General features: G+C 37.7%; 1 protein-coding gene across 3 annotated transcripts in view; it reads left to right on the top strand.

The window, feature by feature from the left end:
* Positions 1-24,597, top strand: part of STK39 (serine/threonine kinase 39) — an 83,342-nt gene that overhangs the window by 10,890 nt on the left and 47,855 nt on the right. For 2 of the 3 annotated variants that reach the window (XM_027911511.1, XM_027911510.1), the window contains exons 2-10: positions 8,911-9,023; positions 13,983-14,091; positions 15,397-15,538; positions 17,627-17,682; positions 19,342-19,451; positions 19,550-19,651; positions 19,845-19,978; positions 23,240-23,288; positions 23,395-23,460. In XM_027911511.1, coding sequence (XP_027767312.1) covers positions 8,911-9,023; positions 13,983-14,091; positions 15,397-15,538; positions 17,627-17,682; positions 19,342-19,451; positions 19,550-19,651; positions 19,845-19,978; positions 23,240-23,288; positions 23,395-23,460 — 881 coding nt within the window. Of the gene's footprint in view, positions 1-8,910; positions 9,024-9,809; positions 9,931-13,982; positions 14,092-15,396; positions 15,539-17,626; positions 17,683-19,341; positions 19,452-19,549; positions 19,652-19,844; positions 19,979-23,239; positions 23,289-23,394; positions 23,461-24,597 lie in introns of those variants that run through there. The other variant, XM_027911512.1, reaches the window with a different exon arrangement.

Raw genomic sequence — 24,597 nt, 5'->3', positions numbered from 1 at the left:
TTGCTTCACTTTTTTTTTGTCTTAATAATGGCAGCTCATATGGAAGTAATGAGTTTGAAAGGAGAAATCATTCCAGGTATAGAACTTGACTTTTCACTGTTCAGTTCAGTTTCATACTCTTTAGTTCATTAAGCTCTTAAAATGCTGTGCTTGATATTACATCCTAATTACAGCTTTGGAAACATGATAGTGAAGAGAGTATAAGTGGACAAGGTATATAAAGTGGCTATAAGATACTTCAAGTAGATCTGAAAGCCATGGGACTCGTGAGGAAAGCATAAATTCTGCAAACTGGAACAGAGGTACTTTGTTTGCATTTCACATTTGATGCCCATTAATATATCGTATGTTTTAAGTAGCATGTTTTAGGAGAGGTTCAACATGTTTTGGGGACAGAACTGAATGTTTTTAGCTAAATTACCTGTTTGCCTTAAGTTCAGCTGTATTTATTAAATAGTCTCTGTGGTTTGGTTGTTCCCCTCATACCCTTCTTTTTCAGCATATGTAAGCAGAATAATTTTGAGGTGCCTGAGGAGTAAATTATGCACCAGAGAATAAAATCTCTTTGCTCCCAAGTATCTGCTAATCCATCTTACCACTAAGGTGACAGACAGATTGTTTTAGGGATCCTTGGCAGAATGATGTTGGCACTAAAATATAGTTATAATTAGAGCTTTAGTTTCTTAGCAAGATAATATGAATACTGTAGCACAGAATGTGTGATTAGAATGGCACAGCTTCTACAATCAGAATCAGTTTAGTATAATTTATTAGTAGTGTAATACAGAATTTATAATATGACAAGATAAGATTTCTGATTGCCTAGATCCTAACATGACTTATCATCAACTAAATAATACAGAATTTATAATACAACTTAACTTACTATTTCTAGTCACCTGGACTTTCTGCAGATAGGGTTAAAATTCAATACATTGTTTGCTGCATCAATACAACAATCATAATCTAGAGTCGAGGATCAGACATGCGTAAGAGTCAGTCCTCAGAGGAAGCAGATGATGATGGAAGCTTATCTGACCACCAGGGGTCATGGGTCTCACTGTCCTTACTCAGGACTTGTAAATTGCCCTGTTGCTCAGGAATCTTGAGGCTGGTAGGGAGAGGAAGAACAAATCTGGTTTGTCTACTTGGTTCACAGGACCTTCAGTAAGGGAGTAGGAGAAAAAAGAATGACTATGGGACCTGTTCAGTCACAGAGAATAACTGCTTGCCTTATAAAGTCATGTTAGTTATGTTAAGCACATTACAAGGGGTCAGGAGCAGGGGCTACTGGTCACACCAGTCTAATCCTGACATTTCCACAAAGCAAATTCCAGTTCTAATTACTCCAAATTCTGAAATAGCGGCAATTGTGGATTTTGTATATGAACATTTTTCACTTATAAATAACACTTCTTATAAAGGTATTTGAAATGTGGAGCAGAGCAAAAGGAATTTAGTCTTAGATAGGGTTTATAATAGGGGGCTTGCCTAGACAGCCTAATTTGAGTTGCTGTAGTTCCCTCTCAACTTTATTTAGATGACTTACCTATTTTAAAGGATAAGTCAGGGAGAAGGTAACACCTGTTGAAAGTGGACTGCTTTGCTTTAGGTTTTCCTTACTAGCTGTGGTGCTGACGTTTCTGTGGTGTAGAGTGCTTATGAATGGGAAGATCTGAGAATGTTCCAGGCTCCCTGTGAGCTCTGTGACCAGCATGTAAGAACACTCAAGGCCATGAAGTACTCAGTTAAAAGTTAATTTTTGTGATAACACATGCAGATGAGCATTAAGCTGCCTGGACTTTTGGCATCACTCCACTTTCCTTTGCGACTTGTCTACATCTTTCAGTGTGAAGTATGAAGGTGTGATTGGAGTGTGTGCAGATTCATACTCAAAGACAAGCAAAAGGAGAGGCATTGTGGTTGCTGTTTGTTTGTGAAGCGCTTCTAAAAGTTGATCCTCAACTTTGTTAGCACATTATCTTACCCAAAATACTTGAATTCCTTTGTAAGTACTAAAAAGAGGGCAGGAATGTGTTTTTGTTATGTGCTGTATATTATTTTTCTGGGTGATAGTTTTCCAGGGTTGAAATGCGGGGCTAAGTGTGTCTCCTGTAGTGCTATCATTTTAAGCACCAATGATGATAGCACAGGGAGATAAAATCATATTCTGCACTAAAGACAGTCCAGTGGATAGAAAAACTCATAAGGGAGCTGGGATACTAAATGTCTTGCTGCTGTAGATTCAAAGGCAAGACAGTGAGTGTGCTATCTGTGACATGACTGTATGGGGTAGCAGGATGTGGTAGTGAGGTTTGCTTCTACTGAACTTCAACAGAAAGTGTCATCTTGATCCACCTCTAATTTATTATTTCTCCCATAGGCTTAACAAACACAAACAAACACGCTTTATTTTTGGTGCTTCGTTTATTTTACTTGTATTAATAGAGTTGTAGTACATAAAGCCTCTATGACAAAGGGAAAAAATAATCTCAGACTGGGGTTTAACATCAACGCTTGTCACTCTCTGTTGGGAGAGCTGGGGAGGGCACAGGGAGGGCAGAGTTGTGAAGTAGAAGGAGGTAGTGGGGATAGTCTCTATTTTTTTATCCTCCCATTCTCACTGTGTGCTTATTGCCAGGTTTACTTGAATGCCCTAGACATAGTTAATGGTCATCCTTGGACTTTTTAGTGTGTTGATGGCCTTGTATCAAGCCGAGAAGTGCTGAGATATGTACGGCTCTAGGCAGAAGTCTCTTTAACAGGAAAGTGCCTGAAAGCAAAAAGCCATCGCTCAGGCTGATATTTCATTTCAAAGCTGAACACAGTGAATGTTAAATAAACCTATGTCAGACCTAAATATATCTGGTTTCACTTTCTAGCCACAGATTTCTTAAATACCTTTGTCAGTCAGAGTAGAACACTTAAAATTCCTTTAACAATGACTGGTGGTGATAACTAATTATTTGTCAGATAAGACAGACATTTCAGAAGAGTTCCTGCAACATAGTGTGTCTGGGCTCACCAATGGAGGGAAGTAAGACTTTTACATTTTCCAAATCACTGGTCTAGGTTCTCCACTTTTTTTGTACAATTTCATTTTGTCTTGTTTCCTGAATAATTCGTGGTTGATAGTTATTTGCTGTACTCTGATGCTAGAACCCTCTGTGCTCAAGAAAGTAGATTTGAATTCTCCTGTGCTTTTAGCAGAAAAATTTTATTCTATTCTGCAGACTTGACAGGGGGCGATAACGTAGTACTGCATAGCAAACCTCAAAATATTTTCTATAATATGTCTAGGCAAAACATCTGTTATAACCAGTCCTTTCACTATTTTGGTGAGGAAATTAAGAGAATAGTTCAGAAAGTGAGATCATTCCCTCCTGTTCCTGTTTTTCACGTATGTAAATGGTTATTGTTGATTGTGAATCCCCCTACCTTTTTCCTTCTGTGTGGAGAACACGATGTCTGGTCAGTGCTGAAGCTTGCTGTATCTTAGTTAGCCATAATACGGATTGGCTTCATGCTTGCAGATGTATTTTCTTGGAGATTTTCTATAACGCTAGTAATTTTGATGTGGACATTTAGATTATTTCTCTAACACTTCATTGGGATCACAGAAATATTTGCAGACCTTTAGCTTATTTGAAGAGATTTTTCTGGATTGTTTATACAACATGCTTTTAAAGAGTAGCATGGGATAGGCTAGATCTCAGACTTTGTGTAAGCTACTGTTCCAGAAAAAGGTAAATACAACAGTTGAGTAACTCAGTGTTTCTGGAGCCATAATGATGTTTTTAAATGTCCAGCTGCGAAGCAAATTCATTTTGTATAGCTCAATGAAGAACTAAAAGCGATTACTTGTTGAATGTTGAAAATGCAGAAGTAGCAGTTCTCTGTGCAGGCATAGGTTTCATAGAACACTTAGTGTGTTTTAAGTGAATTATGTCATAAGCCTAATGGCTAGGATAAGCAAAATAGTATCCAGGTGAGTTATAAGGGGAGAGATTCAATCCTAGCATGAATTAAGAACTCAAGGGGGGCAGAAACTGTTAGTAAGTTGTATTTACATAATTATTGTGGGGTTTAAGAACACAAGTATTTGTCATGATAATGTGAAGGGAAATCATGACTCATTTTCTGTGAAGAAGTTTCAGAAAGATTGAGAGTTTAGTATGGTGGTGTAAATGAGCTTTAAGCAGCTGATTTATAACTAATTTTTAATAAATGGAAGTAATATGGGAGAAAGTGAGTAATACTGAAAGTTGTCTAGAGTGTTGTGGAGTAAAAGCTAGAAACCAAAAGAAATTAAAGGTTCTTTGTTTTCTCTTTCTTAACTGAAAGTACTGCTTTGCCACCAACAGAATTTATTCTTTCAAAACTGAAGAAACTAGTTTGGCCCAGTGCTACTCTGGAATATTTTGAAGTGTCGATCAGTTCATAATGCATTCATGCTGGGAATATGCTACACAATATTGTATACAATATGCAGGATATATGACATAGCTGTCCAAGCTTGTATATGAGCACAGAAGCTTTGTGTGTTACGTAAAAATACCTCCACATTTTCATGAGTGAAAACCTAACCTAGGTTTGTGTGCACAAATCCATTCTGTTCTACACAGAAGGAATCCTGCAGTTACAACTGCATATGATTTACATTTAAGAATGATCTCGAGGACTCTTCTTTAGAAATGGGCTGTCTTGAGAGATTAAATAGAAATACTTGCATAGCTGCTTCATCCATTTTCATAGATTTTTTCTGTTTAGTACTGGCTCTTTACAGATAGCTACAGTTTAGTCTTGGATTTGAGGCTGACTTAAAATTTGTGTCCACTAATCAGCTACATTTAATAGAAGGTTTCTGTATGTTGGGGGAGCAGAAAACGTGTATAAAAATGCAGATAGTATAGGTTGGTATGTAAGACTTCACAGATTCTGAGATAAGGTATTTAGTATTCTCCATATCTAACCCTTCAGATACCTAGGCAATAAGAAAACTTACTGTTGTCAGTAAGTTTCATCCTCCTCTTCAGAAACTAGAACCACTGTGGTGTTGGGGAAGGCCTGTTTGGGTAGGGACCTAGAATGCAGAAATCTTTTAAAAGACATTTGTGCTGGAATACTGCAGAGACTTAACACTGAGCTACTAAAGAGAAAAAGACTTGATAAATCATTATGGTCTAATGAGCTTACTGGCTTTTGTTTTTAAGGAGAAGAAGAAAATTGAAAAGAAATGCTGGTGATCTATTTCAGATACAGCTACTGTGCCATGATGAGTGGAAAGTGCCAGACCTTTATAAATAATGGAATAAATGAAGTGTCACATCCTTGTATGAGGGATGTGTGCATGTGCAATGTGCAAGTGATATGGTCCAGCCACTTCACCTCACTGTCTATCTTTTTGGGCCTTGACTAGTGGAGAGTAGTTAAAACTCAGATTTTAATGTCAGTTGTTGATCACAGTTGTTCAAATATCCTTCTCTTTGCCAGCTGTAAACAGCTTCTGCAAGGGTTATATTTGTGTTTAAAGAAAAAAAGAGAAAAAAATTATTTATGTCAGATTGAGAACAACTTGTAGGAACTTTTTGAGATAAGCTTAAATCCTGGATAATTTGTGGAGTTTTTTTGAGTTTTCTATGAAGTATATGCTAAGTGGAATGCAGAAAACTGCTTTTTGGCTATATCCTTTTAGAAGAGAAGTGTGGCCATATATAGAACGTCTTTATAAGGTTTCCATTGTGTGAACCCAAATAGTTAAAGCAATTATAATGGTTCTGTTGCATTGAGGGCAGGATGGTAGGGAGTGCATGAAGGGGCAGGTTGTCTGTAAGGGCATGCCTTGCACTAGAGGGAAGGATGGCAGCAAATACATGAGGACAAGATGAAACGCTCTGACCTGTTGTCTGTTGTGTAATGGGAGTAGTAGGCATCTTGATGTGGACTGAAATTGCATTCTTTGACTGCTAACTTTTGAAATTGGCAAAGAGAACTTGTCTGTAGGAGAATGACTTTTCCAGTAGTGGAAAAAACCCTGTTGTTCGTGCAAAGCTGTTTTTTTGAGTCTGACCACTGGTAATCCTTTTGTTTTGCTCTTCTCAAGGAGGCAACTGGGTGCAAAGGCTTCTTGGTTTATCCAGCCCGAGCTTTCTTTAGAAATATATATATATATAATTTCATACCAGTTTCCTAAATAGAGACTGGATGCTAAAACCTGTCTGTACTTTGGTTGTGCTGTAGTTAGTATTCTCTGCTGTGAGGGTTTTGGAAGACTTATAAGGCTCAACATACCCAAAGAAGTCCTACCTTCTGACAAGATTGACTGCAATCTATTCTATGCAATCATTTTCTGTGATCCTAATTCGTTATGCTAAATAGTTGTCTGTGACAATTCAGTTTCACTGTATGATAGTGTATGGCTTCTGTAGTCTGTTATCTCTCAACTGAAATGAGTAGTCTTGTCTGGATAGTCAGGTTTCTGACAGCTGCTCTGGAACACTTCATGTTTCTACTTGTTTAGTAGATCTCTCTTTATTGACACAAAAAGAGTCTTCTGACCAGATGTGGAAGGTGCACGTTTTCCTTGTCTATATTCCTGGTTGTTCACCTTGTAAGCCAGAGAAGAGGAGAACATCTTTTAAGAGGAAGAAGGCATATTGCTACTTAGTGCCTGGCTCCTGCTTCAGTACTTCAAACTGCATTTTCGAGTGAGTTTTATATGTATGTAGGTCCCACTGAGAATGCAGACTGCACAAACTGTCTTTACTGTCAAAACACTGTATTGTGTAGAGTATTCAGAAAGACAGAGAAAGGCAAATATACCTGGTTTCTTCTTTTTCTAAACCTAGAAAGTTTTTTGCTTTGCCAGTGCATCACATTCATGAGGTGAAGAAAATCCCATTGCAAGTCATCTCTGTCTGAGGGGGAAAACATGGAAAAATGTACTTTTTTTGGTAACCTAATTTTTCCAAATAATTTGAAGTGTTACTTACTGTCATTTAACTTGAGGAAGCAGTCAAGATTTCATCCTGACATTGGGTGAATAATTTTTTGGTGTGCTTTTTCTGTTTTTCTTTTATGTGGCCTTACCTATTTTGGAAATTATTTTGATTGTTTCCTGTATGTAGATAAAACTACTGGTATAGATGAAAAAGATGCATAAGTAAAATCTCAGTCTTTGTTCCTGTATACATAATAGCTAAAAATTTGGTTTCTTTATCCTGCTTCAACCTATACTTGTGCAGTTGAAGTAACAATGTCTACTGAGGAATTCATTAAAGTGATGTTGATGAGTCTTACCCGAGCTGAATTGTGCTGACTTGGTGATTCCTTCCTTAGGACGTCTTATTTAATTTTTAAAATCTCTTCATTCTTTTATTACTTACACTATTGGAATTTTTAAAAGCTTTGTTCTTAAGCAGACAGAACAGGACATGTCAATATTTGTCTGTGACCACATCCTGCATAAACATGACTAGTAAGTCCTGTTGAGACTTTTTTTTTTAAAGATGAGCTCAGAATTTTGTCATGAAATTCATACACAGTTAAAAAGCTTTGTGATTTGAGTGAAAACATCATGTGAACCAACAATACATGAAAATAGCTAAGCAAATAGCAATTAAAACACGGACAATAACTTTCAGTCATGAGGTATTGTTGGTGCTGTTTTCAGATGTGCAGAGGGAAAAGCTCTCAATTGTTCTTAAGTCGGCTGGTAACTGAATCCACGTTTGTAGAGCTTGACAACAAAAGGCTTTTTGTTCACAATTTGTATTCATCTAGGACACGCCAAATAAATACAGCATAGTGTATAAGCAGGCCAATATAACACATTGCTCAAATGACTTACCAGAAATCCATAATTTATAATAAAATATTTAGAATAACAGGTAGAAGCTGCTTGTTGGGGGATTTTAGATTTCTGCGTGGATGAGCATGATGTAATTACTGTGAGGAAGCACACACTGCTGTACTTGATGGGGCAGCAAGATGTGCAATGCGAGCAAAACTCTTCCTCAATATTACTTGCAATCATTTCATTACTTTAGTGAGGCAATACTGACTGGGGCAAGGCTGGTGGGTGCTTAATAAAAGAAGCAACAAGACCTTTTACTCTTGTTGTTCACAAATAAAGCATACTAAAGAAAATTATTCTATTCCTTTCCCCCAGATCTGTTCGATTCCCCCAGGCTTTGTTATCAGTGTAGTTGTGTGGCTGTATGTGATTTGCATGCCAAGTAAGCATGACTGACTTTCTCTGATGGGTCATTCAGTAACCTTCATCTTCACACTGGTGATGTGATACTTGTGCTTCCTGTGCTCTTTACGAGAATCAGCATGCTTTTTGTAGGATGTTACTCTAATCAGGATGAATGAGCAGGAACACTGGTGGAACTGTAGAAGATTTGGCATATACAATTTTCCTGATACTTTTCTTTTCTTTGCATTGTGGGAAAAAAAACTTAGTTAAACAGGAACCGACTTGAAAGAACACAAAGAAATAACCTTTGATAAAGCACACTTCTCACCCCAGTGTGTAATGCTTTAAATTGTATCACCTGTGCAGGTCATGTTCTTGATTGAAACAGATGTGTCTAAAGGCAAAAGTGTAGTGGTTCCCAAACTGTGAAATGCATTGAGGTGGTGGTTATGTCTTGATAAATGAGCACATCATTTTAAGTCGTTGACTTCAGAATTTTTTGTGGAGTATGGAACAGAAACTTTGAGGTTTTTCTTCTCCATCTGAGAAGAAAAGTGTCTTGCCTAGTGGAAAGGTATGCATGTGGGGAAAACACTGCAAAAGGATAAACGGCAGATTTGAAGTTCTTGGTCAGTGTGGTGTTTTCATGTTGATCACTGATTCAGACACCCGTTGCATTAAGACTGTGTTCCTTCTCTGCCCTTTTTCAGGTAGTGGTGCTACAGCAGTTGTCCAGGCAGCGCTGTGCAAACCCAGGCAAGAACGTGTAGCAATAAAGAGGATCAACTTAGAAAAATGCCAAACCAGTATGGATGAATTACTTGTAAGTAAATGGGGAGGGGGGGGGTGGCGGGCAATATATTACATGGAGACGTACCTTCTGTTTTGATTTTGTTTTTTCCTTGGTCCAAGAGCGAGGGTAGGATTTTATGTAGGATGTGAGAGAAGGATTTGAAAATAATCTGAAAGACTTTTTACCCTTCCCTAAAAATATAATTCACTAATGTGTATTTTCTAATGTCATAAAACCAAGATGTGCAAACTTGAATCCCAACTTGGGATAACTCTGGGAAGACCCTAACCCCTTGTTTTCTGGAGACTTAATTTTTAAGAGATTACTGTCTGGTTGTCTGTCTTTTCTTAATACTGAGGAAAGATACATTTTCCTTCGGTTAAACACTTGATTAAAAAAATGAAGGTAAAATTTAGTAGGTCTCCTTAAAATGTGTAAACTACCAAAACATGTTGGAGGAATGGCTACATTGCCATCTACACAAGGAAACTCTTTTTAAAAAAGTGATAGCACACGTTTATCCGATAGGCCATAAGAAGCTGTTTGAAGAAAGCTGTTTGTTTGGGCCACTGATCAGAGAAGAAAAGGACCTGTAAGAGGCCCTTTGTAAAGTAACTGCAAGAGTTTTTCCTCTGCACTGGTTATGGCAGTCCAGACAAAGTCACAAAGAACTGTTAAAATCCAAACCCTATTGCTTTCTAGTGCTGCTAGTTAGGTGCTTATAAGACTAATGCATATTTATATATAGGCAGCGTAACAAGATTTTAAGGACACAAAACCATTCTAAAAGTGAGAACACTTTCTTCTGTTCCACAGGTTATACTACTGCCTAGAGACTGTGGGCTTTTTCTAATGCAGAAATTCCTGCCTCTGAAGGAAATGATCTCCTCAGCAGGGAATTGCCAGTGCAAAAGATATCTTGAATTTGATACAGAGGGTATGGTCCGTCCAGTTTCTTCAGATAAAATGGCTTTTTTACAGTGGAGGACCCAAAATGCTCTTCCCCTGGTGATTGATGACATTCACCTTCAGTTTATGTGACAGCTTGTATGCGACATTGTTGTGTTTTTTAAGAGGATTGTGGTAGTGGAAGTTACTTCTGAGGTAGTGAGAATTCTGTCAACTAAAAACTCAAAAGATAAATTCTGAAGTGTGTTTAAAAAGAGAACAGCCCAAGGTGAGATGCTGTGCATGATGTATTAACATCTATAGTCCACGAAGAACATTTCTATAAAAAGATAAATACTAATAATTGTAACATAAAGTGGTTTAAATTGGATCTTTTTAGTTAGAATTTGAACTAATAATGGGAATCAGAAGGTTACAACAAATAAAATCAAACAAAACTGCCAAAAATCTACAAGAGATATTCATGTGCATTAGAGAAATGACTGCAGTTAGTTACCAGCTTGTTCAAAGTTACCTTACCAAGTGCTTGAGTGTCTTTGCTGTTGATGTGTCTCCACTGTCTGTCAAAATAGGCAGTAGGTCTAGAATTTTGGGTCCCATATTGCTTTTTTTTTTTTTGGTAAGAAGACAACTGTCCATACCATCTTTATTTTTTAGCGTAAGTCAATTTCTGCTTTTCTGTGCTCAGATTTTTGTTTCTTTTATTTGTTGATCTGTTTTGATCTGAACATAAATTCTGATTTTCCCAGTTCCTGGTTAGCAGAGTTTAAAAAGTGAGTACACACATGTGCATGCATACGCATATATAATTAACTTTTCTCTGTGAGGGTCAGTATACTTGCTCTGACTCAGTTCTAATAGAGGGTTTTAAAAATTTTGTTTAAAAAATAGGTAGGTTTTTCTGGAAAGGTGTGTCATTGACCTTCAAAACTCTTGTTACAACTATACTAACATTTTTATTTCAGTCGATAGTACTTAGAATGCTCTTGCGTTTTTGGCAGATTTTGAGTCTAAAAATTATGAGTCTAATCAGTTTTTGATCACTTATTTTTCTGATGAGACAGTTTTTATTGGCACAGGGATGTTCTAAAACTGTCTACTCAATGAACATGCTGTTTTGTAAAATGCTGGTGCTGAGCGTTTACGGATGGTGTGCACGGGCACCCTTCAGGAATTCTCAGCTATGTGGCCTTCAGAGAAGTGGAAATGCAGCAAGCCTGGTGCCCATGTAAGCAGACTTAGGATTTGGGCCAGTGTCAATTAACATAGAAAAGCAGTGTGGGAGGGAGTTCAAATAATACTAAGGTTACATAAACTGCCAAACTCCTGAAATTTGATACTCTGTTTCCTGCAATGTCCTGTGTTCTCACTATTGTAAGCTAAGTGTAACTTAACCCCATGAGCCAAGGAAAAGGTTCCTGTCCTTAGTACTGTCCTGACCGGGCATCTTCTCCATCCCCTTACCTCCATTTTTTTTTTAAATAATCAAAAACTCGAGACTACAACACAAAGAATATTCTGCAGAATGGTTGTTTGTTTGAACAGTTTTTCTAGGCTGTTGGTGTTTCTGCTCTGGATAGCCCTTGGAGGCAGGCTCTCTGGAGGAGCCCCTGGCCTGTTAGGGGCCTTGCCTGGGTGCTGGTGGAGGAGGCCCTGGGGAAGCACCTGTGGAGTGGTGGTCCCTGCCCGGTGACCGGGAGCGGGACCGGCGCCGTGGGCGCTGCAGCCGAACACTGAAAGAGCTGTCCTGCAGTTGCTTATTAACTGTGTCACCCACCTGCCCTGAGGCCGACAGACATTTCTGTGCAGCTGCTCAGTGAAACTGGATCAGGATTAACCTGGCCAAAACAAGTTAGCTTTTAACCTGGGCATATTGCCTGGCACAGTGCACAAATGCTCGTGCTAGTGCATGGCAGGGAGAAGCAGAGAGACGAGGGAGAGACTGAAATTCCTGTTGAGGCTTTGGTGCTGTTGAATGTTTAAGGTGACATGAATGTGAAGGAGGTTCCGGGTTGTCCTCCTGGATGTTCTGTTGCAAGCTGTTTCCCTGGCAGCATATTTTAAGGGAATACTTTTTTCTCTTATCAGTGCGTATCATGGGCCTCAAGCAAATAACTGAAGTTTATGAAGGCTTCCCATTCTCTGTGTGATAGGGGCTTTCTAGAACTGCAGGTCTGAAATTAATTCTTTCCTGACTAACATTTCATCCCTTATCTCTCATGGAGTGCTTTCTGTTTGTTTATTTTTGTTTTGCAAAGACTCTTTGAAAAAAGTCACCAAAGGTGAGACACAGGGTGCCTTTGGCCATGGCTACTGTGGTAGCTCAGTTTTTGCCTACGAGTTGATGCAGGTAGATAAAATATTCAAAGCACTTTTCAGTTAAAATAGTGAAGGTTATCTCAGTCAATTAGTTACATTTCTGCATTATTAATGTGTGAGAAAAAATTAGATAAGGTGTATTTTTGCTCAGTAGTGGCAGGTGGACTTTTTGAGATATTGTTACGTTACCAGCATAGGAAAATAGTAAAACAGTGTAAGAAATGAAATAGTAATCAGGAGTGGGAGAATTACACTTAAGATTTGGAATGGGTAGCTCAGTTAAGAACTTGAGACAGTGATTTGATTTGGTTGAAGACAGAAATGTGCCCCACATGTCTGCCTTCTGTTTTCCACCTACTGTCTTCCAGGGGAATGAAGGAGCTATCTTGCAAATTGCTCTTGTTATTCAGTCTCATTGACTCATTATCCAGACATTCTTTCTTCTGTTGTTCAGGACTCAGAAGTTGTCTAAGGAGGAGGACTTTGGTCAACAGGACAAGCTGAAATGTGTCTCAAACTACAGCCTGACTTTAATAGTCACCAGCAAGCATTATGAGATTAAATCATCGTGTTTAATACATATAATTAAGTTTTTAGTAGAAAGCAGCTGTGATTTCAACCATTGCAAATAACAAAAAACCTCTTTCAAGCATTTGCTTAATTGAAGTTGGAAGTTGAAAATGGCATTGGTGGCAGTTTTAGTCAACTTAAGTGGGACCTGCGCAGTGCCTGCCTTTCACAGGTGCTGGTGAGTCAAAGTGTAACACAGATCCACCTCAAAGCAGTTGCTTTTCGTGGAGGAAGGAGAGGTGGAAGAGTTTGGTTTTGAGCTGGATTGGCTCCCTGACTGGCTCATCCCCAGGACCATGTCCTCTAGCACCACGGGTGGATCAGGGCTGTGTGGCCAAAGGTGGAATGGGAGAAGTGGGGTTGTGGGAGCTCAAACTGGTGTGAGGCCAAACTCTCCAGTAAAGAGAAGGCCTACATTTTCCTATGTAAAGGATTGGCAGAACAATGAGAGCTGCCAGAAAGGTGTTACAGAACAAATATGTGAAAGTGTGAATAGAAAAAGGACTCTGCTTGAATTAACAGATACAAGGCTGTCATTCTTAATGTGTACAGCTGTGGCATGTCATAGATAGTGTTACTTGGTAGTGCCACGTTGTGTGTCTGTTGGTGGCTGTATGCTCCTCTAGGCAGTTGTTTCCTCTGACTTTTGGTCTGTAACACTGCTTTTTCTCCATTTCTGTTTGATTGCGCGGCTCTGGTGTCCACCTGTCCATCTCACAGTAGCTGAGCCACTGGTGCTTTGTCCTTTGTCTGACAGCTTCCTTTCTCCTTTACCACCTGCTCCCATTCTACTCTTTGTATCCCTTTTGAACAGGAAAGACAGTAGATTTTGATCTTTCATTGCATTTTGTTGTCCAGCCTGTACCCCCACCTTCAGCTCTTGGAGACTACTTGTTCTTCATTGCTTACTGTGAATTTGGGTCTTTTACAGTAATTTCTTTGCTATTCTCAGAAGAAAAGTGATGTAGCTGTGCCTGTATCTCCTGGCCAAACCTCCCTCATGTTCTTAGCAATAATTTTTTTTTCTTGCATGCAGATCTATAGGTAAATTGAAATATTTTAATGTCTTGATGCATATTCTGTATATACTTTAGTTCTGTTATAGTATTTTACTTTGGAAATTAAACTGTCTCTCTATGCAAGCAAAACTGATAGCTGACTTTGTTATGTTGGGCTTTTTATTTCTTACAGAAAGAAATTCAAGCAATGAGTCAATGCAATCACCCCAATGTGGTGACCTATTACACATCTTTTGTGGTGAAGGATGAACTTTGGCTGGTTATGAAGCTTTTGAGTGGGGGTAAGTTACTGGTTTTATTTGTTCAGCTGCAAGGAAATACTATGATCTTTTTTTCTAATGTACCTTCTTTGAGTTAATTCACCTAAACAAAGTAATGAGAGGGGGTAGATACTGTATAGGATGAACCTTGAGATGTAGGCGTGTTATAGCAGGAATGTGCAAGCTGAAAAAGTTTATGTATGTAAATTCATAGTACAGACTAAGAATTACTGGAATAATATCAGCAGGACTTAATTTTTTTTCTGAATCAACATATCAAAATTCTCTATTAAGGCTCTGTAGGGCAAACTGGTGAGAATTAAGTCAGTTCTGTCAGTGTGGCCTTATTTTCTCTAGAATCCACTCCATTTTTTTTGTAAAAATGCATATTTCTGATTTCATAATGAGTGTTACTCATTCCTTATTCAAGGAAAATTCATCCTAGGACAAGTATTACACATGTTGCATCCTTCTTCTTGCTTAAACTAACCAAACACTTACTGCAGTTTTTTATCATGATGGTTAATGGGATAAAATGCTTATTTGGTTCTGGGAGAGGAGAAAGGGGATGAACTTAATGCGCTTCTAGCTTAGAAAAGAGAGGCTCCAAATTAAGATGTGGTGGTCCTGGTTGTTACATGATGTCCTTCAAGATTAATCTTGATGACAGGAGACTACTGCACCATGATGCTGGAAAACAAGGATGGGAAATGCTCATAACACTTGTTACATCGTATTGATTTAATTTGGCCAGTTCAATCTAAAGCAAGCATGGAACATGAGATAAACCAGTGATTTGTGACAGGAATTTACTGTGAACTGTTGAATAATGCTTGGTTAAAACCAAAATGTTTCTATTAAATGCCTTGAAATTTATAATAGCTGAAGTTCAATGTCAAACTGTGTCGCTGGGAATGTTGTCATCATTTGCAGAGAATATCTTCCAGTCTTGCAGCTGCGGGTCTACATTGTGAACACATGAACCATAATCTAAGCTGGATAATAAACCAAGACCTTTGCAGTATATGTCTGTTTAAATGTGGAGTACTCCTGAATTTTAAATAAGTGGTCGCTTAGCAAGATGTTAGCATATTGTTCTAAGGGATCCTTAAGTGTTTTTGACAAAAAGCAGTGCTCTGTGTCTCATTTGAACAAGTTAGCGGTGTGCTTTATTCTAACAGCTAGTTACGTGAAGCATTTATACATACATGCAAAGATTTAAATTGTAGTAGCATAGAAAGACTGAAGAAATACAGCTTTCTTAAGAATTTGATATGATAATGCTTTGTATTTGCTTTTTTTTTCCTTCCTGGATTTGCAATACAGGTTCAATGCTTGATATAATAAAGTATATTGTCAACAGAGGAGAGCACAAAAGTGGAGTGCTTGAAGAACCCATAATAGCAACAATTCTTAAAGAAGTTTTGGAGGGCCTAGACTATCTACACAGGAATGGGCAAATTCACAGGTAGGAGCATATACACAGTGAAAAGCATTTCCCACATTGGCTGTGTAGTTTGTTGACACTGGTCAGCTGCAGTGGCCTGGCCAAGCAAACTTGCCTCTGTCACGTACTGTAAATGCGATCGATAATGCTGGAGCAGATGCTGCAATCTTGATTGCAGTTACTTAGTACTTGCCTGGTCTTTATGCCGTGCGTCTCTCTTCTAGTTGGGATAGGCCTGTGCTGCGATAAGGATGCCAGAACTGAGGACTGTACTCCCATGCTTGTTGGTGCTCCAATATCTAATCTGATTCTAGCTTATGTGATATGCTTTGTGACTGGGTTATTGTGTTGCACAGTAAAACCTGTAATCTTGGGTGCTTTGGCACTCCTGTACAAATGTGAAATTATTTTTTTCCTGGTAATCAGTAAATATCTATTACAAGTCTACAGATCTTTTTTTATGATCACATGTGAAGCCGAGTTTGGTACTATGAAATGACACCTTGGTGTGCGTGCATCTAGTGGTTGCTCTCTTATGTATGTTCTCTCTCCACTGCCTTGCACCATGTGAATTGTGCAGATCCCCTGGGTGGTCTATACATATCTGCTGAAAGAACCCAGAGGGTGCTTTCACTGTTTGCTTGTTGAAAGTGCTGTACTCTGACTTTGCTAATTAATTTTACTGTGGTGAATTTGTCGTTTTAAGAAAGGTACCTGCAGTAGATTTTCTCTTTCAAACATTAGCCTATTATAATTACACAAAAAACAGATTCACTGCAAACTGGACTCTGAGAATGGAGGTAGTGCAGATGTAGCACAGTAATTGTTCTTTGTGTACCTCTTATGTCTTGTCTTATAAATGAACTGCCTCTGATGTAAATCGAGAGCTATTTCCTCCTTTTGCCGAAAGAAAATTGAGATAAATGGAGAAATAAAGAACAATTATCTTGACTTCTGGTCTGGAATGCTGAAGATCTGCCTCAAACCTTAATTCGAAGTCTTCTGTTAAGCTGATATTGTTGTGAAAGGCACATTCATGAGCTTTAAGGATAACAGGACTCTTTGAGGTCAGATGTGGGAATTCCCCTTGTCTCTTCCTAAAGTACATTAGAAAACATAAAAAGAGAGAGATCTCTGTTACATGTGACATTTCTCCATTTTTATAAAATCATCTGTAGACTGTGCCTTACCACAGAAGTCCTGTTAAAGATGATACGGTGTCCTTCTTTTTTTGATGTACATTGTAGGTGAAGGCTGTGGTATAGTTCAGTGAATACTGTGTCAGCTGGCATTTGCTAGTTAGAGATGTTTCCAAAATTGTTCAGGGTTTTTGTTCTGTTGTTTCAATACATTCTTGTTTTTATATATATATATGTATAGGGAAACAGATTATGTTGCCTTTCAGCAGTGATGCATTAAGAATGGAATGCATGTTTCTATAAGAAAAAGAAACAAACCAAACCAAAACAGCCACAGAGGTTTCTTCTTAACATTATGTGTGAATAGTGTGGTAAATGGGTATAGCTGACACTTTAGTACACGCTGAATTTTTGACACATTCAGTGCCAAGTAACTTTTCATCACTGTACCCCATAGCAAAATATGGTTGCTATTCCTGAGCTTTAATAGTTTAATTGGATAGAAATGTACAGTACATTTACCTTTCTTGAAAATGGGTCTCTTCTCTGAAGAGGTCAAAGAGGAAAACTTTTTTAACTTTTCTTTTTCAGTAGTGGTGCCGTTAGATGTGGCAAAGTATTAATTCTTGGTTTACAGCTCTGAAAGCTCTCAGTTGGTGACAATATATTTATCAAAGGTGGTAAAGTAGACTTTGGACCTAAATATTTATCTTCTTAAAAATCTACCCCTGAATTTTTTCATTTTATGCCAAAGCTGAATCCAGGTCTCTTTCTCTATGAGAATTTGTGAGAGTTTGAGTTCTGCACTGTGCTTTTATGTTATTCAGTTACATTTTGTACTTCAGTTTCCTTTTTCTGAGTTTTAAATTTGAGAACAGTATCTTGTAAAACTGTTCATTACACAATATTTATTTGTTTACATAAAGTGCACATATGTACTTTCATGCTAACCTCTGTTTGTACATTCTAGAGATCTGAAAGCTGGCAACATTCTTCTGGGTGAGGATGGCTCTGTACAAATAGCAGGTAATGGCAGTTGTAGAGTGATGGATAAATAAAAGAAAAAGGTCACTGCAGCTGGATCAGGGGCAATATATACAAGTTTTTCTGCTGGCTTTTAACTGTTTCCTTTGGAGTGCTGTAACCACAAGTTCCCCAGTTACATATTTCTGGATTCTTGGCTAATGATATGTGATTCAGAAATTATTTAGTGTTTCTCTATGTCCCATCAAATGTATAAGAAAACTTCTTAATGTCCTTTTAATATTTCCTTTTGATTTGCCCATGTGCCCTAAACAGCTTGCAAATGGTAACAAGTCATATTTCTATTAATTTAATTTATTTCTGCAAGTAATTGTAATAGTTCTTGAGGATCCAAAAATCTGGATGTACTGTCCTTGGCTATAAGTTAACTAGTCACTGAGATGCATGAGATCTTTCTCACTGAGAATTACTTTTGGCATATCTGCCGTTTGTCTTGTGGTGGTATCAGATGAATACAGTTTAGCATCTTAAATATCCCCTGAGTGCGTTGATGTGCTTCTCAAGCGGTAGTCTGTAAGAATCAAGGAATTTGGTCTCATAAGAGCTTCAGTACTGAGAAAGGCTCATATCCTGTCTCTCAAGTTAGTCTGAGATTATCTGGAAAGCAGAGTGAGCAGGTGGTGATACCTGCCCCCTCTCTCTCAGCATACTGCCAGGCCTTTTGCAGTTTATAGCTGGTGACCGAGTGTTGAAAGCTGTGTGTTTAGCAGGCCTTGGTAATAAAAATGGCTATAAACAGAACTTGTATTTTTTTGTATAAAGGATGCTTTCAAAGTACCATGTAAAGATGTTTTTTGAGAGTTTTAGTATGCCGGTGTAAACTAATAATAAAACTACATTTTCCTCTAGTTACTAGGAGTTTTTTTCAACCCTAAAATCAGGTAACAATAAGAAAGCAATAGAAAAATTAAAAATTGAAGTAAGTCTACAGTAAACTACTTTATTTCAGTAAAACTGAATTGTAAGTAGTGCAGTGGAAAATATTCTTCATATAGCTCCATTCAAAGTTGACAGTATTTCTCCATACACCGGTAACCTGCTTTTTCTTCTGCTTATAGCCTGATCTCTCCCATACAGCTGTCACCGACGTAGTAACAGGTTAACAGAACACTGAGCTTTTTTCTATTTTTTTCTATTTTAGAATTTGGAAAAAGGTATTCATGTCCTGGTCTACTGTTAAGTTTATATTATTGATGACTTTGCTGTTGATCTTTGGTTTGTCAAATCTCCAGAAATATTTAAATTACATGTAATATTCCCATTTGTTCAAATCGCATTCAAATTTAGTAACTGTCAGGAGTAGCTTCTTGTCTTTGAAAAACAGCAGATGCAAACCTTGGCTCAAAGTGCTTATTTGAAAACTTTAAGTGACATTTATTCTGGACTCCTTTGCAGCCTTACTCAGGAAGACACAGACTAGGAGCTTGAACTTGAGGGTGCTGTAGTGCAGATCTCCCAGATAAAACTATACCTTCTGTTCCATAATATTTTATGAACAGTGTGTCGTGGAACAAAGGTCAGCTCTACAATGGAGAGTTTCTAGAAGTATACTGTTATAAACTGACTTAATTTCTGAAGTGTAAAACTTTTGCTTTTTTATTGGTAGTTTAACAGATTTTGACTTTTTTTTCTCCTTCCCAGATTTTGGTGTTAGTGCATTTTTAGCAACTGGAGGTGATGTTACTCGTAATAAAGTGAGGAAAACATTTGTTGGTACTCCCTGTTGGATGGCCCCTGAAGTTATGGAGCAGGTATTTCTGATGTTAAAAAAAAAAGTAAAACATTTTCAGTCTTATTTTTGTAACTTGAGACATTATCACCTTGGTTTTCCTTTCTGATTCTGTTTCAGGTGCGAGGTTATGACTTCAAGGCTGATATGTGGAGTTTTGGGATAACAGCCATTGAGTTAGCAACAGGAGCAGCACCTTATCACAAATACCCTCCTATGAAAGTAACAATTACTTTGTATTACTTTATGCTGTTGCCTGCATTATTAATGCTGCTAGATAGATAGTACTACTTCATTTTCAATAGCAACTCAAGATATTTAAGTAGATGTATTCTGTGGATTATTTATTCTCTTGTAATTTCTGTGTTTTGAATTGGTTTTGCTTCCAACACCTCTTTTTTTGGATTTATTTTAGGTGTTAATGCTGACGCTTCAAAATGACCCTCCCACTTTAGAGACAGGTGTAGAGGACAAGGAGATGACGAAAAAGTATGGCAAATCTTTTAGAAAACTAATCTCATTATGCCTTCAAAAAGATCCTGCCAAAAGGTAGGTCACTATTGCCACGTACAGTGGAATTATTTTTTTCAATGTATGGACTACTTTAAGTTACAGTGACATAATTTTTTAAGTGTATGATTTGAATTTTGTAAATAACAGCCTTCAGTCATCTGCATCTGGGGAGAAGAAATTGCCTCTTAATTATGCCTTAAGTTTTCTTCTTCTGGGTTGTTAACCTAATGTATTTATAGGTAAAAATATTATTGAATTAAACTCTGATCAAACAAAAGTCCTTGCTCTACATCTAATTTCTCATTTGAGACAAGATATAAATCTTAATACAGTCTAACAATACTGTTCAGATTGATCAGCAGAACTGTGGGTAACCAAACATATCAGTCTCTTGGCCTCTAAAAGAAATTATAAATAAATAATTCTATGTTGATTTTTCTAATTTTGTGACATAAACTTATTTTCCAGAGAAAATTTCTTTTTAAGATATATTTATTTTTTACTGTAATGTTAGTAGCTCCAATCTTATTGAGTTTTCTTCATGTGTGTGTGGGCAATTGTGCATCATAGCATCTTTACAGTTTGTTCTTTCTTGCTGTGTTTTGTGGATGGGACAACCAAGATGATGGAAGCATTAAACATTTATTCCAAAGCCATTGCTGAGGTCCCCAGATGATTAATTTATTCATCCTTTGTTCATTTTTATGCAGACCCATTTTTGTAGGCTTCTTTTGCTGAAGACTTGTAGGAAGCACATTCTAATTAACATTGTTTAAGGCATTTAATATATCACTGTTTTGAAGCATTTCAGAGCTAGTATTTTTGAGGAAAGATTGTTCTGAGAGAGCAGTCCTGATTGTATGTGTCTCTTATGGTGTGTACTTCACTGATGTTATGCTAAGGATGTTGTTGTAGGGCATCAAGTCAAAAAGGTGACAGTAGGCATACTAGAGAAAAAGTATAATTAGTGAAACACCTTTTTATTCTCAAAATACTTGAAATTTTTTATTTCACTCAAGGATCATTTGTGCACTGTTTTCAGATTCCCAAACCCCTTACACTTGTTGATCTTAGTAGCAAGTCTTGATGTTTTAAGCTTAGTGCTAGAGTTTGTCTGCTTAGGGATAAGCATGAAGTGTGCTCTGGGTAATCAAGCTTCTTTTAGCTTCCAGTGTTCAGCAATTTTCAGGGCAAGATTAAAGGGGTTTGAAATCACAAGGAGTAAATAAAATGCGGTTTCCTTGTCTCCTTGAACACATAATGCCGAGTTACATGACCTGTAGGTATGACATCAGTGCTGAAACACTAGTGGGTAATTATGCTATTTTATTAAATCACATGCAATATCTTCATACTCAGGATTGCCTTGAATTGAACAATAAGACCAGCAGATAGATGCTCAGAACTGTGCCAGTTACTCTATACTGGTATAGAGTGAGTATTCTTATATTGGGGGTCATCTCTATTTTTTACGTTTCTCACAAGCTAGGATGTAATTTAGCATGGAGATACCTCCAACAGCCATGTCAGTTGTGAGAGAAGTACTTGGTCTTTGTGGCAAAATCTAGGACTGGCGTTGCACTGTTGTTTTCTCAGACTGTGATGTTTTTCTTTTGGGGATCTGTGTGTGGGTGTTTCTCTCTCTCCCCAGTGCCAAGGATGCTGCTCACAGTCCTCAGCTGCAATTCCCTGCGCAGGCTGGGTGGAAAAACAGGGCCAGAAAGCATGTCCAGACTGGTTCAGAAGTGTCTGACATGATTAATGATAAAGGAATGGAGAAGAGTAGTTTGGATAAAACTTTACTAAAATCTAGCTTTAACTATGCTTAGCCCTGTTATGAGATGTGATGGTACTGGCTCACTGTAATTTGCGAAAGAACTTTAAAACTTTGACACAGAAGCTGATTTTTCTTTTTAATTGTTTCCCTTCCTTTTTTACTCATCCAAGATACATGTATGAATTACTGCCAAGTCTGGTGGTCTCCACAGGACCATTAATGAGAACTTCTTTGCTGTAGAGTTTGGTGTTTTGGAGGAGAAAAAAACGCCCATGCTCCATGGAACCTACTACCTGTGTCTAAATTGAATGCTTTTTGTCAATATCAAGGGTTGATTCATTATTTCTAGCAGGAGTGAATTGATATGTACATACAGACCACTTACTACTCCTTTTTTCATTGCTAACTTTTCAGATGTGTCCTCAAAGAAATAGACTAGTTCAGATTTTAGGTGTTTTTGGTTTTGAGACAGGAATGTTCCCCATTGAAGCTTTTCTGCTATCTTAACTAGTTTGTGCGATATTCCATCTCTTGCTTGAATTAAAATGGAAATCGGGAGCAGATGTTGGTACTGTTCATTTGGAAGTGATGAAGATTGTGACTTCCCTAAATTTAACTGTTTCAAAATTACTCTTGGATGTGGTATGGGCTCCTCATGGAAATGATGAAAAGAACATGGAAAGGGTTTCATTTTATCCCAGGAGATGCTTTGTTTTCTCTCCATAGTCTGCTTCAGTACTAGAGTCTGCCTTTGCCTAGATAAGTAGCTTTTCTGATTCCTGAAGCTAGGGGAGACAAAACCTGCTGTTGGAATCACTTTGGTAGCTCTGAGATTGTGATTATCTGTTGAAAATGTCAAAAATATAAACTTAGTGATGATGGGAAGAACCAGACTTGAACTGAACTGCAAGTAAAAGTGGAATGTCTCAGTTTTGACATTACAGCAGTTGCTTTGATTTGTATTTGTCCATTTGATTGGAAGACGCTCCTGATGACTCTCTTTGGTTTATGCATCATGTTAATCGTGTCGGTATAGTTTCTTTTGAATACCTGCTGACATCAATCAAGTTAAAGAATGCCAGTAGCAGGTATTGATGCTGCTGTTTGGAAAATGTGATTATGCTTTTATTGCTGTGGAGCAAAGTTTTCTTTGCATTTGTAGAGTCACTTGGGGAAGAAAATAATACCTGACATTTTTTTCTGTGTTTTAGTTTTTGTTTGTTTTAAAGGTAAAATGCACTTGCACTTGTGTTGAACAAAAAAAGGGGGGAAATTGGCAACTTGAGAGACTGATAATTTTTTCTCTTTTTTTTTGGTATTTTTACCATAGAGAGGCTTAATTTTTTTCATGTATGGTAAGTGAGTTTGTGTGAATTAATTCAGTAGCTATTATCATTCATTCCCCATTCATACAGTACTAATTCAAAAGTATTAGAGACGTATCATTTAACTAACGTCTTGTACTGTATTCACTGAGAGGGGTCTGTGTTTTCTGTTCTAATTTATTATTGATCTTTCAGGCCCACAGCAGCAGAACTTTTAAAATGCAAATTTTTCCAGAAAGCCAAGGTAAAATGTTTAACCCTACAAGTAAATTTTGCTCTGCCTTAAAATCTGTGTGAAATTTCTTCTTTCCTCATATTGATTTTTAACTTAACAAATGTTGGTTTTGCAGAATAGAGAGTACCTGATTGAAAAGCTTCTCACTAGAACACCTAATATAGCACAAAGAGCAAAAAAGGTGAGTATATTCACATCTTTTTCTTGACTGGTGTGGAAGAGAAAGCAGGGACTCTTTAATTGCCTCACCTTTTTAGTTGACTGAACTGAGCCATTCATTTAATGTAGTCCTTCAAATATGGTGACTGTTGAATGAATGTTCTCTACAGCCTCGCTTTGTCTAGGAAGCCCTGAGGCATTCTGACTTCTGGCCTTGTCAAAGTGATACATGAGGTTTTTCATACATGATATGATTTTTTAACATTTTTAGAAAGCTACAGGTGAAGTAGTTGTAGGAAAAAAGGTGATGTGAAAGCATAAAGGTTCATAAACTGCAGAATTCTTATCTTCACTGATGACTTATAGAAAGGGTGAAGGCAGTATAAATGGTATTTATTGAGGACTGCCTGATTCTTTTGATTGTTTCAGATGTTATTCTCAAATCTACATAAGTGAGGTCCAAACTCTGCAAGAGTGCTTCTGAGTTACTCAGACCAGTAGAGCCTTATTCCATGGGTGGCAGAGTTAAACCCACAGCTATGACATACAGTGGTATTCCTGTGGTGCACTTGTATAAATGAGCTTACCATGCATGTGCAGCAGAACACAAAAAATAATAATTCTTAATAGGTAGGTATTTTGAAACCTTTAAATATGCAGCAAACTACTGTTGATAAGAACTAAGAAATAGGAATGAATGTAGAATCCTGCTTGTTGTGTGTGAGACATTATGGAACTGCCTTTTCCCTTTCTGTTGTGACTGAACTCACATGTCTCTTCAGTATGAGGAACCTGCTCAGACTGCTGTGGCTCTGCAGCTGTCAGGGTAGTGTGCCAAGTCCAGCTTTCTAAAAGCAGGCTTTCTGGGAGGATGTTTTGAGGAGGGCATTTCAGAAAAGGACTGGTTTCAGGCTTTGTTGGCACATCAGTTAGACTTCAGCTACCTGGACTGGTGATTGGGAGATGTTCTGTTGTCTTTGAGAGTTACTGCTTTGGTGTAATTCTACAACACTGCAATTTCTGACAGCTGGTATTTGGAAGAGGCAGTCAGCCAGATTTGAATGCTATAAGTTCTTTCTAATCTTCTTTTAGATGGAAGCTATTCTGGGAAATTGTTGGCAATGGTAGGACTTTGAGAGGTCGGAGTGGAAAGCGTTCG

The sequence above is a fragment of the Empidonax traillii genome, unplaced genomic scaffold (assembly GCF_003031625.1).
Source record: "Empidonax traillii isolate 1590-97213 ecotype Southwest subspecies unplaced genomic scaffold, ASM303162v1 scaffold33:size3420811, whole genome shotgun sequence".
NCBI lineage: Eukaryota > Metazoa > Chordata > Aves > Passeriformes > Tyrannidae > Empidonax > Empidonax traillii.
The sequence above is the reverse complement of the archived record's forward strand: the minus strand, read 5'-3'. Positions and strand labels throughout refer to the sequence as shown.